Below are 14,510 nucleotides of genomic sequence, written 5' to 3'. Positions count from 1 at the left end.
CTGATCAGCAAGTCCTAGGCTCTGGTTTAATCCACAGCGCCACCCGCGTCCCTTCAAATATCTAAAGGGCTGTCACATGGAGGATGGAGCAAGCTTGTTTTCTCCTGCTCCAGAAGCTGGGACCCAAACCAATGGATTTAAGTTACAAGAAAGTAGATCCAACAAAATACCAAGAAAAAAAAAATCCTGACAGTAAGAGCTGTTCAACGAGAAGTGGTGGGGCTCTCCTTCCTTGCAGGTTTTTAAGCAGAGGTTGACTGGCCATCTGTCATGTGTGATCTAGTAGATTCCTGTATTGCAGATGCTTGGACTAGATGACCCTTGCAGTCCCTTCCAAATCTACAATAATATGATTCTATGAAATAATTGGTTTATGGTTGTAAATCAGTGGGGTGGGGGGAATCCAGCAAGTGCTGATTTAGCATAAGGGTTGAATAATTTGAATACTGAAAATCAAGGGAATGTAAAATAAAGTGGTTTCTGTCTTCTGTAACCAGCTGGCATCTTTAGTGTTTTAACATGAGAATAGAAAATATGTCTTCATAGGCAATCCACTAAGCTAAATTTTGCATGGCTAAATTTTGTATTCATTGCGGAGGAGGCACTTTTACAACACAACTGCCTTCTTACAAATATGCAAGTGGAACATAATGGAAGCAAAAGATTATGGCATAATACTATGACTTGAGAATCATAGGACATAGTAATAGTAATAATTTTATTATTTATACCCCTCCCATCTGGCTGGGTTTCCCCAGCCACTTTAGGTGGCTCACAGCATATCTAAAAACATAATAAAAACAACAAACATAAAAAATCTGATACAGGGCTGCCTTCTGCTCTGCCATTTTAAGGCTGTGCCAATAGAGCTAGCACTGGTGCAGTTTCACACCAGCATACTTGAACTGCCAGCATAATTTTACCAGTGGATTCACCAAAATGGTCCAAAGTTGAGTGCATGGCAGAAGAGAATCAGATATACACAAAATGCTATGCTCCTAACTCCAACACACTGTTCTAATGTTACACTGATGTCTGAAGTGGTGTAAGTAAAAAACACTAATTGAAGCCCAAATCATTGGCTACCCACCCTGTCTCCTCTGCCACAGTGGAGCATAGTATTCAAACAAACTTTGTACCTAATCACAGTTGTATAGAAACAGTATATAAATCCCTGGGAAGGAGAGTGTAACTCAGATGATAAGGGATGCACTATGGGACTATGTCTCTGCTATGCCATTAATTGATTTAATGTGTCTAGTTTTGCCTTTCAAAGTAATAGTTTCAGGGGGCCCTGAGCAGGATTGGGAACATGTCAACTGGAGAAGAAGAGTTTAGTTATCCCCTCCTCCCTCCATTTTTATGGTCCTGATTAAAATCACCCACAAATGTACTGTTAGCCCTAATAGGGAAATGTCCCCCTGAGGCTAATAGCGCTTTGTGGGTGGAAATTTTTATCTTGACCATGGTGAGATGAATGATTCCCCCCTCCCATTCTAGCTCGCTGCAGTCCCACTTCTGCTTATGTGTATTTCTGTAAATGTTACTTTGAAAGGCAAAGTCCACTCTGAACACACAGGGGGGTGCTTTGCAGATAGGAGGCACTGAGAAATGAAATGTTTCACAAAAAGGGGCAATTAAAGCAAGCTATTTAAGGGGCAATTAGCAGGCCCTTTATAACTTGTTTCCCAGCTGGGATCAACAGGAAGCAATAAAACTAGCAGAAACAACAAGCAATAAACTTTGAACTGAAGTTGTCAGGGACCTTTGTTTTAAATAGAACTTAATTGTGATGGAACATAGGAGAATTTGGTTATGGGGAAGGCCATTGCTTGGTAATATAGTGCTATATGCAAGCTCTGTATGGACACTCTGCTTTAATTCCTTTTCCAGCTAATTAGAGGAAACTGTGTACCTAAGGGCTCTAGGGTGAAAGCAGCCCTGAAAAGCAACATGGACTGGGACCTTATTTTCCTTTCACAGATTCCTCATCCCCATTCCCTCCCTTCCCACTCTCTTTCCCTTCCTATTGTCCCTCAAAAAACTCCACATAGACTTGATTCTTTTAAGGAAACTTTCTCCAGGAAACTATCATTGGCCTTCCCTGCTCAAAAAACAATGCTCAGAGTCCTTCACATCCCTCCATCCCATATAAATGGAATGCTTGCTCCATCCCCTGGAGAAAATACTGATTTCTCAAAACACATTTCTTTAAAAGGGAAGATGGAATACATGCATTAGTCAATATTAATACATCATGATGTTGACTGATACATATATTCCATCTCCCCCTTTTCATGTGCTAATGCACTTTTTCAATCTAAAATTGGTTCTGCGCAGTATGAAAAAATCTACTGACATGATAATAATAATAATAATAATAATAATAATATCATGACTATTAACTTGTTGATCACTTGTTACCTGAAGATCTTCAAGCAACTTACAATACATTTAAAACATAAATACATATGCCATAACAACAGAGCAAAACAGCCCACATAACAACCACAAGGAGCTTTGATTGCACACTACTTTATATTTATATAATAATTATTTTTATTTTATATTTATATAATAAATGTTTATATTTTTATTTCTATAGAGCAGTGCAGGCCATGTGTACACTACACAACTGAACCAGTGGGCTAGAAGCAGTTTGTGGAGTAGCCACATTGACTATTATAATTTGTTTCAATGTTCTTCTATATGTTTGTTTATTTAAAAGTTATTTTTCCAGCCACCTGTCCGTAAACTATCAGAGTCAAACACCGAGAACTTCTTTCTCTTTCTACATGAACTGATTCATTCTCATTAGCATTTTCAAAAGATGATATATGTAGCATTATTTCTCCCGCTAATGTAGCATTGCTCTGTGTTTAAAAGTATTAGGCTCGAACATAAGACTCCAATATTCAAATACAGTATATGCTCAGCTATGAAGCTTACTGGGTAGCCCTACCAACCTACTACCAACCTACTACCACTTATTCCACAGGTCACCAACATTCAGGGACCAGTGGAGGCATTGGGAGTTTTGAGAAAGTGCAATGCACTAGTCAATAAATGGCTGCCTTGGGTGGGATATAACAATAAGTGACTGTTGTGAGGCATAGCTTAACAAAAAGTAGCTGCCACATTTAAAGGAGCGGAAGACACAGGACCACGAAATGGTATTGGCGTGGCTACCATTGGCCCCCCATCAATGGAAAAGTCCACCTACATCAGCCACCACTGTAGTTACAGAGATAACCTCTTTGTATCTTTTCTCTGTTCAGAACAGAAGACATGGACAATATCCCTTCCTTGCATCCAATGAAATCTGGGCATGATCAAGGGTGCTTATTCATTGAGGAAAGGACAAAACAATGCAAACAGAAACTGAGCAGGAAGCGCAACAGTCTCTCTTTTCCCCAGGTTTTAAAAAAAGTACCGTATTTTTCGCCCCATTAGATGCACCGCCCCATAGGACTCACCTAGTTTTTATGGGGGGGAAATAAAGAAAAAAATTTTTATTTCCCCCCCAGGCGCGGGGCTGGCGCGGGGGAAGCCTGAGCTTCCCCCGACCCCAGCCCCCAGAACAGCCTGCTATCTGCAAGCCTAGGGAGCTGCGCCGTCTCCCCAGGCTTGCGGAGAGCTGCGTGAAGCCTGGGCGCGCTCTTCAGTGCGCCCCAGGCTTCGGAATGCAGGCAGCTCTGCACAACCCTTTGGAGCCCGGCGCGGCTTGGCACCGGGCTCCGTAGGGTCGCGCAGAGCTGAGCGACGCCTGGGAGCGCAGGCAGCTCTGCGCGACCTTTCGGAGACCGTCGCGTCTTCGAGCCAGTCTCCCAAGGGTTGCGCAGAGCTTCCTGAAGCCTGCATTCGCCCCATAGGATGCACACACATTTCCCCTTCATTTTTGGAGGGGAAAAAGTGCGTCCTATAGGGCGAAAAATACGGTAGTTTTAAAGTTGCTTCATCCATGAAGTAGCCTCTCTGACTTAAGTTACATCATCTCCAGAACAAGTAGTTTTAGAATTCTCATCCTTCTCAAATGATAGCCTTTGGAAAAAATGTAGCAGATGCAGTCTGAAGGCTCATATTTTGTAACCAAAGGGGAATTGTAGATTCTCAATTATGTCTTTAAGAATACATGTTTATCTTAACTCAAGTATTGTTACTTTGTTCTATGCCACTAAGACCTATACAATAGGTATGGATTTCAATTGTTGCATTTCCATGTTTGGAAAACTGCCATTTGTTAAATTTATTCCTGGCATACAGTTACACAGAGGGCCTAGGAGAAAGGGCCTGGCTTTTTCTCCTTTCTTTAAATGCTTTTTTATTGAATGTTTCAAAAATAATTACACAATAGGAATAAATGTAAAACATTGTCACAGTTTAAGAAGAATATGCAAATGTAGGAAATATAGAGAAAGTTGACCATTGAAGGCATGCATTATAATACAGTGGTGCCTCGCAAGACGAAATTAATCCGTTCCGCGAGTCTCTTCGTCTTGCGGTTTTTTCGTCTTGTGAAGCACGGCTATTAGCGGCTTAGCGGCTATTAGCGGCTTAGCGGCTATTAACGGCTTAGTGGCTATTAGCGGCTTAGTGGCTATTAGCGGCTTAGCGGCTTTAAGAAAAAGGAAACAAATTCGCAAGAACTCGCAAGACGTTTCGTCTTGCGAAGCAAGCCCATAGGGAAATTCGTCTTGCGGAACGACTCAAAAAACGGAAAACTCTTTCGTCTAGCGAGTTTTTCGTCTTTCGAGGCATTTGTCTTGCGGGGCACCACTGTAGTTATTGGGTTGGGGGGGGTTAAAAGAATCACGCCAAAAAGAAAATTGGGTGATCGGAGGGCAAAAGGTTTTGTCTTTCGTATTTGCACACATAATACATGTTTGCCTTTTCAAACATTTCCCTCAACTGTAAGTTAAATTCTGTTCAAGAGTGCAATTCCAAATCAATGGTTGGTTTGTACACACTTAGTATCTCACAGTCATGTGCCCCCTCCCTCCATGATGTGACTGCAAGGAAACTATGGAAGCTTTTGATTCCATTTTAGGTTAACATTATGCAGTGACCGATTTCCCTCTCTAGAGCTACAGTTGCCAGTGTTTCCCGGGGAGAGGGGCCGCTGGTTAAGCCACTCTGGGAATTGTAGCTCTGTGAGGGGAATAGGGCTCTCCTAACACCTCTCAGCACCCTTAACATGCTTCACTTCCCAGAATTCTCAGAGGGAAACCATGCCTGTTTAAAGTGGTATAATGCAGCTTTAAATGTAAAGTGCAGATGGCTTACAGCAAATTAGGTATCCACTAATTTAAAGTTTCACACACCCAAAAGTGCACTAAGAGATAAGGCCCCAGCCCAAATTTATCTTTTTAGTTTGCATTCATGTGCTGCTTTGCATTCTGTGTTTCAGAATCTTAGTTCGTTAGAAGAGACAGGCTGATATTTAGCTCCTTTATTTTACTTCTTTGCTTGGGTTTGGGTTTGTGTTTCCAAATTAAATTCTTCTTTTGATCCATTTCTTCATTTTCAACCTCCTTGTTTATTATTGGATTTTCTTTGCTTCCAGGTTCTCTTCTACAAGTTTTCTGTGTCTAGCCTTCCTAGCTGCTTGCTTATGATATCTTTGTCTTGTTGGTTCTGTGAATGACTCCTATAATGCTAAAACATTATAAGACACTTTAGTAGAAAGAAGAAAAGAATCTAAGGATTCATATTCAGGGTAGCCTAATGTTTAGGGCTAACTGTTTCTTAAAGAATTTGTACTTGGTTAAATTTTGTTTTTAACAGAGCAGTCAATTCAGTTTAAATACTTTTCAGAATGAACATTACCTAAGTTACCTCAGGATAGGTGCCTTTTTGAGAAATTGAAGTGTGAGATAAGCCAAATCTGTCTACCACTCATTGTTAAAAGGCTTCATTTTCTTCCTTTTTTCATTCCCACAAACAAAGTAGTTGCCAAATAAACAGGTATGCTCTTATTTCTCAGCCCTCTTAGTTAAAATTAACTTTAACCAATTAATCAGTTGAAGTTAGACCTTGTTGCCCTGAAATTTATGCTGCTCATGTTTATGCTATTTTTCTTTTGGACTATTCTGCAGGGTTTTTTGAGTTGCTGCTATGAGGAAACCTCGGAGGAGGTCCCGACAGACCCTAGAAGGGAGACGTTCTCCTTCACCATACAGCTTGAAATGCTCACCCACGCGAGAGACTCTGACCTATGCCCAGGCCCAGCGGATAGTCGAAGTTGATATTGATGGGCGTCTCCATCGCATCAGCATTTATGATCCTCTAAAGATCATCACAGAGGACGAGCTGACTGCCCAGGACATCACAGAATGCAACAGTAACAAAGAAAACAGTGAGCAGCCACTGTTTCCTTCAAAATCAAAGAAAACTCAGTGTAAAGGCAAAAAAAGGGAAACATGCACAAAACACGCTCCTGGGACATCATTCCACCTACCACAGCCCAGCTTTCGGATGATTGATTCCTTGAGCCAACCAGATGCTCCAGCCTTGCCTTCCGCATACTATCAGTACATTGAGAAGCCACCTGAGGATGTTGATGCTGAAGTGGAGTATGATATGGATGAGGAAGATTTGGCGTGGCTTGACATGATCAATGAGAAAAGGAAGAACGATGGCTATGGGTCAGTTTCTGCTGAGACTTTTGAGTTGCTAGTAGATCGGTTGGAGAAGGAGTCATACCTGGAGAGCCGCAACAATGGGGCCCAGCAGACTCTAATAGATGAAGATGCCGTTTGCTGTGTTTGCATGGATGATGAATGCCATAACAGCAACGTCATTTTGTTTTGTGACATTTGTAACTTGGCTGTGCACCAAGAATGCTATGGAGTGCCCTACATCCCTGAGGGGCAATGGCTTTGTCGCTGCTGCCTACAGTCCCCTTCCCGCCCAGTTGATTGTGTTTTGTGTCCAAACAAGGGTGGAGCCTTCAAGCAGACCAGTGATGGTCACTGGGCCCATGTTGTTTGTGCCATCTGGATCCCAGAAGTCTGTTTTGCAAACACTGTGTTTCTGGAGCCCATTGAGGGAATAGAAAATATCCCACCAGCTCGCTGGAAGCTCACTTGCTACATCTGCAAGCAGAAGGGCATGGGAGCAGCCATCCAGTGTCACAAGGTGAACTGCTACACAGCCTTCCATGTCACCTGTGCCCAGAGGGCTGGTCTTTTCATGAAGATTGAGCCCATGAGGGAGACCAGCCTCAATGGCACAACGTTTACTGTGCGCAAGACTGCTTATTGCGAGGCACATTCCCCTCCTGGCACAGTGAAGAAGGGGCGCACAACTACTGTTCACAAGGGAGAGGAGGATGTTTCAAGGAACGAGACAGTAGATGGGGGCACTCCCAAGAGCAAGAACAAAGTGAAATTGAAGCAGAAGGTAAAGAAGGAAGCCTGTTCTTCTGCCCCTTTGCTGATGGTTGCACAGATCCCTTCATACCGGTGAGTGGTGAAACCATTCTGGCTTTTGTTTCCATGTTGATCAGTGAACTAGCCCAGCGTTTTTCTCCTGTTTTCCAATTGGGTGGCATCTTTTATGCCCTGCGGCTGTTTCAGCAAATGCTTTGTTTAATTACGTTAGGAAATGAAGTGCAGGCATAAATTGTTGAAGGTGGAAAACGAAGAAAATTTGCAATTTATGGTCCGAGTTTAGGCTTATCCCATTGACTTCAATGGGATTGTGACAGTTTAACTTGGAGCGGGATTGTAACCTCTATCTACAGTTGTGTTTGTTGCCTAGTGTTTATATTAGTAATGCGTTTAAGTGATTATATGAAAGTGACTGGAGTAATCACTTGTGCTAAACCTCTGAATTAATTTGGTCCATTTGAGCTAAGCTGATGGCTGGGTGTTGCCCATTTTGCTGTTGCTATTGCTTAATTGGAGCTGTAGAGCTGTTTCTTACAGAGCAGCAATTTCACAGTTGAAAAGCCTCTGATGAACTTGAGTTACTTATATAATTCCTAACATGTAATGTGATGTTAGAAAATTAGGCACTGTTTTGCTAAAGTGAGGGTTTCCATGTGTTACACTGGTCTTCCGGAATCTGAAGTTGGGTTTAATATGTGACGAAATCGCTTGATGCTTTTGTTTTCCCTAGACTGAATAAAATCTGCAGTGGTCTCGCCTTCCAGAGAAAGAATCAGTTTATGCAGCGACTGCACAACTACTGGCTTTTAAAGCGTCAGTCAAGAAACGGTGTTCCTCTTATACGGCGTCTGCACTCTCATCTACAGTCCCAAAGAAATGCAGAACAGGTATGATTGTGGCATCACTGACATTTTGCTGAACCCTGAAATACCATGAGAGAATAGTGTTACAAGAACTAATTAGGGAAGCTTCTGGGATACATGGATGGAAAATGTCCTTGGATGGAGTAGCTACTGCTAGCTAAAAAAAGCAGGAGGGTAGTTCATTTTGGGAATTTCTTAGGAAGTATAGAAATGGAACTTCAAAATCTTCCTTTAGTAGTGTTGTCCACGAATAATAACTATTGTGATTGTAATAGAGGTTTTGCAGCATGCAATTTTTGTATTATGCCACAGTGTAAAGCCAAGCCACCCATGATCTATGCCTCGCTCCTGAAAATTCTCTTAACAGTTCCTTCCTTTGAAACCACATCCCATTGTTTTTATCTTGTAGTGTTTTACACAGGAAAGAAAAACCATGTGGATAAAATCCATTGATAACCATCTACATCTGTCTTTACCTTAGAAACAATCAGCACTGTGGAGACCACTTTTCCTTAGTTGTCAGGGCCAAAGACTGTACCCACTGATTTACTGTTTGTGGTCTAGTCCTTTTGAGCTAGGCATACACTTTACTATTTTCTTTACACAGAATTGGTACTTGACATTTGCTGTGCCCCATAACTTTTTTTGAGTGACTTTGCTAGAGAGCTGCAGCAGTGTGCGAGTTGGGGGGGGGGAGGGGAGAGCAGCAGTGATGCCCTCCTGGTGGTGGTGCCACTGTGTTCACTAGGACAAAGATGGGGTGGGGGCAAGGTCGAGGGAGCACTCTGTTGGCGTCATCATTGTTGTGTATATGTGTCTGCACCAGAGACATGCTTCTGCCATCAACCTGTAGCTCTCCACCCCATGAGTCCTGGTGAACACAGTCCTGGTGAGCACAGTGCTGCCACCACCAGGAGGGTGTCACTGCCATTCTGTGCCTCCTGTGCCACTGATGACACAGTGCAATCCTTTGTCAAAAGGCCAAAAACAATGGAGCCTCGCTCTCGGTTATACCACAGGTATGAAGTAGCAACACATATTTGAGAAGTTAAAGAATGTCAGTGGGTATGGTTAAAACATTTCCAGAACATACTCAGAACGTTGGTTGGACTTCTTTAGATAGTCAATCTATGCTTAGGACTCATAAGGTGCTTAGATTCTATGATCTAGTTAAAGACTGACTGTGAATAACTGTAAATATGAAGAGATTGGTGAATCAGGAGAGATATGAAGAGAGATCAGGTACCATTAAAAAAGAAAGAAAGAAAAATCTCCCATTTTACAGAAAGAGCATGATGAGAAGACTGGTGCAGTGAAGGAGGAACTGAAGTACTGGCAAAAACTGCGGCATGACTTGGAAAGGGCACGGCTGCTCATTGAATTAATTCGTAAGCGTGAAAAACTCAAACGTGAGCAGGTTGGTATGAGCATGACCTGATGATCTGTACAGCTGTTTACACTCCCAATGAGATGGACATTATTTAATGCCTTTGATTAGAGCTGCTAAGGTGGCCTGGATGTGGAGTGATTGCCATTTTAGTGTTAAAACAAAACAAAAAACAAAACACCCATGCAATCCTAAGCATGCTTATTCAGAATCAAGCTGCATTGCATTCAGTGGGCCTTACACCAAAATACGTGTGCACAGGATTACAGCCAAAAAAAGATTCTGAAATGAGTCAGATCCTATCTCTTATTGGACAAACTGTGTATGTGTGTGTGTGTATGCACACATGTGCATACACACATACACACACACACACACACACACACACACACACAAACACATTCACTGGCACTTTAAAATTAAATGGCAGCTTTTCCCTGCCCCCTTTCCCCCTAGTGCTGGAGTGAAGTTGAGGGGGAAATGCTATCTCTTAGTATTAAAGAGCTGGAAGACAACTTTCTCTGATTTCAGTGCTGTGGTGCTTAGCACTGCGATTGGAGCTCAAATATTTCTCTGACTGCCAGATTAAACTTTATCTCCATATCTGTATCTAAGATCACAGAGCTAAAGTGCTTAGTGTTGAGATCAGAGAAGAAAGATCCCTTTGCTTGCTCTTTAGAGAAGATCTCTTTAGAAGAGGTCTCTAAAAAGCAGTCAAAGGGATTTTATATTCTGATGAGTAGATATCACATTTATCTCCACTTTAGAGATTACTGTGTAAAGAACAGACAGGGATATTTATCTCCTGACCAGACGTGGGCAATTTTCTATGGCTTGGTGGGCCATATCTGGCCTGTTGGCCTCAAGTTAGCCATCTCAACTGCAAATGCTACAATTAAACTGCATTCCTATATAGATCGGGTCAGTTTTCTTCATTTCATAACCATTTTAAAAACACATGAATAAATACAGCTGGATCATTAAAAGAATATGTGTGTGTGTGTGTGTGTGTGTGTGTGTATATATATATATATATATATATATATATATATATAACTTGTAGTTTATCTGGCCCATGATATTGTTATTGAGACATTTGCCACTAGAAGTAATAGATTCAATAACACACTTATTTGTTGTTCATGACGTTCAAAATCATCTGTCTAGTTTTGCCTAATGGTAGGGCCAGCCCTGCTTGTTGTATATCCTGTTATCCTTTTAGCCTCTAGTTAGTTGGTTTTATCAAAACCAGCATTTATAGTTTCTGCAGTTTACAAGGTTTGCCTACAGGAAATGCTATTTTCTATCATTAGTATCTCTGAGGTGTGCTGCTTTTAGCTGTCATTCCTGCATTGCCCGCAGTTAATAATAATAATAATAAATTTTTATTTATATCCCGCCCTCCCCAGCCGAAGCTGGGCTCAGGGCGGCTAACAACAATCAAAATAATCCAACATTCTAAAAACATTCATTATAAAATTAATTAAAATCAAATTGATGGCAACCATTAAGCAAAATTCTGTGCAGATTGCCAGAGGAGGGGGTCAGGCTGCGCCCTGACCAAAGGCCTGGTGGAACAGCTCTGTCTTGCAGGCCCTGCGGAAAGATGTCAGGTCCTGCAGGGCCCTAGTCTCTTGTGACAGAGCGTTCCACCAGATTGGAGCTGCGGCTGAGAAAGCCCTGGCTCTAGTTGAGGCCAGCCTAACCTCTCTGTGGCCTGGGATCTTCAGGATGTTTTTATTTGCAGACCGTAAATTTCTCTGTGGGACATACCAGGAGAGGCGGTCCTGTAGGTACGAGGGTCCTAGGCCGTATAGGGCTTTAAAGGTTAAAACCAGCACCTTAAACCTGATCCTGTACTCCACCGGGAGCCAGTGCAGCTGGTATAGTACCGGATGAATATGATCTCGCAGCGAAGACCCCATAAGAAGTCTCGCTGCGGCATTCTGCACCTGCTGGAGTTTCTGGGTCAGTCTCAAGGGCAGCCCCACGTAGAGCGAGTTACAATAATCCAGTCTGGAGGTGACCGTCGCGTGGATCACAGTGGCTAGGTCAGGGCGAGAGAGATAAGGAGCCAACTGCTTAGCTTGGCGGAGATGAAAAAATGCCGCCTTTGTTATAGCTGTAATCTGCGCCTCCATAGAGAGGGAGGTATCGAAGATTACACCCAAACTCTTAACGGACGATGCTGGCACTAATTGCACCCCCGCAAGAGATGGGAGTTGCCCCCTCAATCCCATATCGCCCCGTCCCAGCCAGAGGACCTCTATCTTCGAAGGATTTAACTTCAACCGGCTCCCACGTAACCATCCAGCCACAGCTTCCAGACATCTGGTCAGTGTGTCTGGGGCCGAGTCAGGATGGCCATCCATCAACAGATAGAGTTGGGTGTCATCGGCATACTGATGGCAACCCAGCCCAAACCTCCGGACAAGCTGGGCGAGGGGGCGCATAAAGATGTTAAAAGGCATCAGGGAGAGAATCGCACCCTGAGGCACTCCACACACCAAGGAGTGGCGCGATGACAATTCCCCCCCAAGCGCCACCCTCTGTCCCCGACCAGAGAGAAACGAGCGCAGCCATTGAAAGACTGTGCCCTGGATCCCCATGTCGGCAAGGCGGTCGTGATCGACCATGTCGAAGGCTTTCTGACAGGTCTAGAAGAATCAGCAGCCCCGACCTGCCTCGATCCAGCTGCCTGCGGAGATCATCTGTTAGGGCAACCAGAGCCGTCTCGGTCCCATGACCAGCGCGGAAGCCGGACTGGAATGGATCGAGAGCCGATCTTTCATCCAGAAACCTACCAAGCTGTTCAGCAACCGCTCTCTCAATCACCTTACCCAGGAATGAAAGATTCGAAACCGGCCGGTAATTGGATAGCTCTAAGGGATCTAATGATGTTTTCTTTAAGAGCGGGCGCACCACTGCCTCCTTCAGTTCCCCTGGGAATATCCCGGTGCCAAGGGACAAATTGATGATATCATCCAGGGGGGGGCCGCACCTCGTCTGGACACGCTCTAATCAGCCAAGACGGGCACGGGTCAAGAGGACAGGTGGTGGGCTTTCCAGCTCGGAGGAGTCTGTCCACATCGGCTGGGGATATCCGGTCAAAGTGGTCCAATACTGGACCCGAGGACAGTCGAGGGGCCTCCAGTTCCTTTATCCAAATTGGCAGGGAGGTCATGGCGGAGCAACAGGACCTTCTCCGCAAAAAAACTCGCAAATGCCTCACAGCTGTGTGTCAAATTGTTATTTAAATTTGGCTGTCCTTCAAGGGACGTTAAAGACCTAATTATACTAAATAATTGCGCCGGGCAAGAGCTAGCGGAGGCAATGGAGGCCGAGAAGTAGGACTTCTTAGCGGCCTTCACTGCCATCTCGTAGGTTTTCATAAAAACCCTATAAGATGTTCTTGAGGCTCCGTCACGGGCACCCCGCCATACTCGCATCTAGTTGAACTAGATGACCCTTGGGATCCGTTCCAACTCTGATTCTGTGATTTTCAGGTAAAGGTTCAGCAAGCTGCTATGGAGTTGCAGCTCACACCTTTCAACGTGCTGCTGCGGACAACACTGGATCTTCTACAGGAAAAGGATCCAGCCCAGATCTTTGCAGAACCTGTAAAGCTGAGTGAGGCAAGTACTTTACCTAGAAGTGTGGTTAGATTTGACCTAAAGAACTGCTCATTTGAATGCCTGCAAAATGTAACTCTCAAAAAGCAAGACTAGTCTGGACTGGTCAAGGCATACTTGCTCTGTTCTTGTATAAATTAAGGACTTCCTCAAAGGTTCTTATACAGAGGATTCCCCAACCAGGTAGACTAGAGCACTTTTTCTGAGGGAGTTTGCTTTTGCTTCTCAGCAGGGTTATTTATTTGCTGGGGCTGAATGGGATAGGACTTAACTGGATGAAATCACTGTGCATTTGTGCACTGCCCCAGTGCCAGTGAGAGGGCATTTAGAGTGCTTGTGATGGATATGCCCTGGTTGGCTAGTAAATGATTTTTGTAATTGTACAGGTTTTATATGTTTAGGTTCCAGATTACCTGGAATTCATTTCCAAGCCAATGGATTTTTCTACCATGAGGCGGAAGCTGGAGTCCCACCAGTACCGGACACTGGATGAGTTTGAGGAGGACTTTAACCTTATTCTTACCAACTGCATGAGGTATAATTCTAAAGACACCATTTTCCATCGAGCGGCTGTCCGGCTGAGAGACCTCGGAGGGGCAATATTGCGCCATGCACGGCGGCAAGCTGAGACTATTGGCTATGATCCCCAAGTGGGGATTCACTTGCCTGAATCGCCAAAGACAGAAGATTTTTATCGTTTTTCTTGGGAGGATGGTGAGTTTCCATTAGGAATTTTTGTATTTAAAAATAAAAGACCATTAAGGAGAAAAGAAGATTAAAAACCTCCATATGTGCAAAGAAAGACAATCATTTAAGAAACTGCTCTGGAGGCAGTATCTCCTACAATAAGTCCTGTCTTCCCTTGCATTTGTTCTTTCATTGCCGTGCTGGGTTCAGTATTGACCTACCCTCTGTACTGTGTCTTCTGCTTCCTGGCCAGATGATCATAGATGCCAACTTGGTGCTGTACCCTGCACTTTCTATATTTGTCTACCAGGAAGCAGAAAATAGTGGGCAGGAGATGTCTGCAGTAAATTTGAGGCCAATGCTGTTTGTGGGAATAGTCACCATGGGGGACAACTGGAGGAGTGGGCCATACAGGACAACAGTGAGGGGTACGTGAGGGGTACATGTGTTCCACGGCCACAGGTTGCCTATGTGTGCTGCGGAGCATGTGATCTCTCTCTCTTTCTCATTGGCTCTGTGGTGTGTTTTTCCTACATATTATTGACATTTC

The 14,510-nt window shown here is 43.7% G+C and overlaps 1 protein-coding gene across 4 annotated transcripts in view; it reads left to right on the top strand.

Moving 5' to 3' along the window:
- The window catches only part of BRPF3 (bromodomain and PHD finger containing 3), a 38,072-nt gene that overhangs the window by 6,082 nt on the left and 17,480 nt on the right, over positions 1–14,510 (top strand). For all 4 annotated transcript variants that reach the window (XM_081010468.1, XM_081010466.1, XM_081010469.1 and 1 more), the window contains exons 2-6: positions 6,096–7,463; positions 8,122–8,278; positions 9,540–9,671; positions 13,148–13,276; positions 13,675–13,987. In XM_081010468.1, the coding sequence (XP_080866594.1) occupies positions 6,115–7,463; positions 8,122–8,278; positions 9,540–9,671; positions 13,148–13,276; positions 13,675–13,987 (2,080 nt within the window). In that variant the 5' untranslated portion in view covers positions 6,096–6,114. The remainder of the gene's footprint in view (positions 1–6,095; positions 7,464–8,121; positions 8,279–9,539; positions 9,672–13,147; positions 13,277–13,674; positions 13,988–14,510) is intronic.

Source organism: Podarcis pityusensis, assembly GCF_964106645.2.
Source record: "Podarcis pityusensis genome assembly, chromosome: 6".
In the NCBI taxonomy this organism is placed as follows: domain Eukaryota; kingdom Metazoa; phylum Chordata; class Lepidosauria; order Squamata; family Lacertidae; genus Podarcis; species Podarcis pityusensis.
Note: the sequence above shows the minus strand (reverse complement) of the source record. Positions and strands in the feature narration are given on the sequence as shown.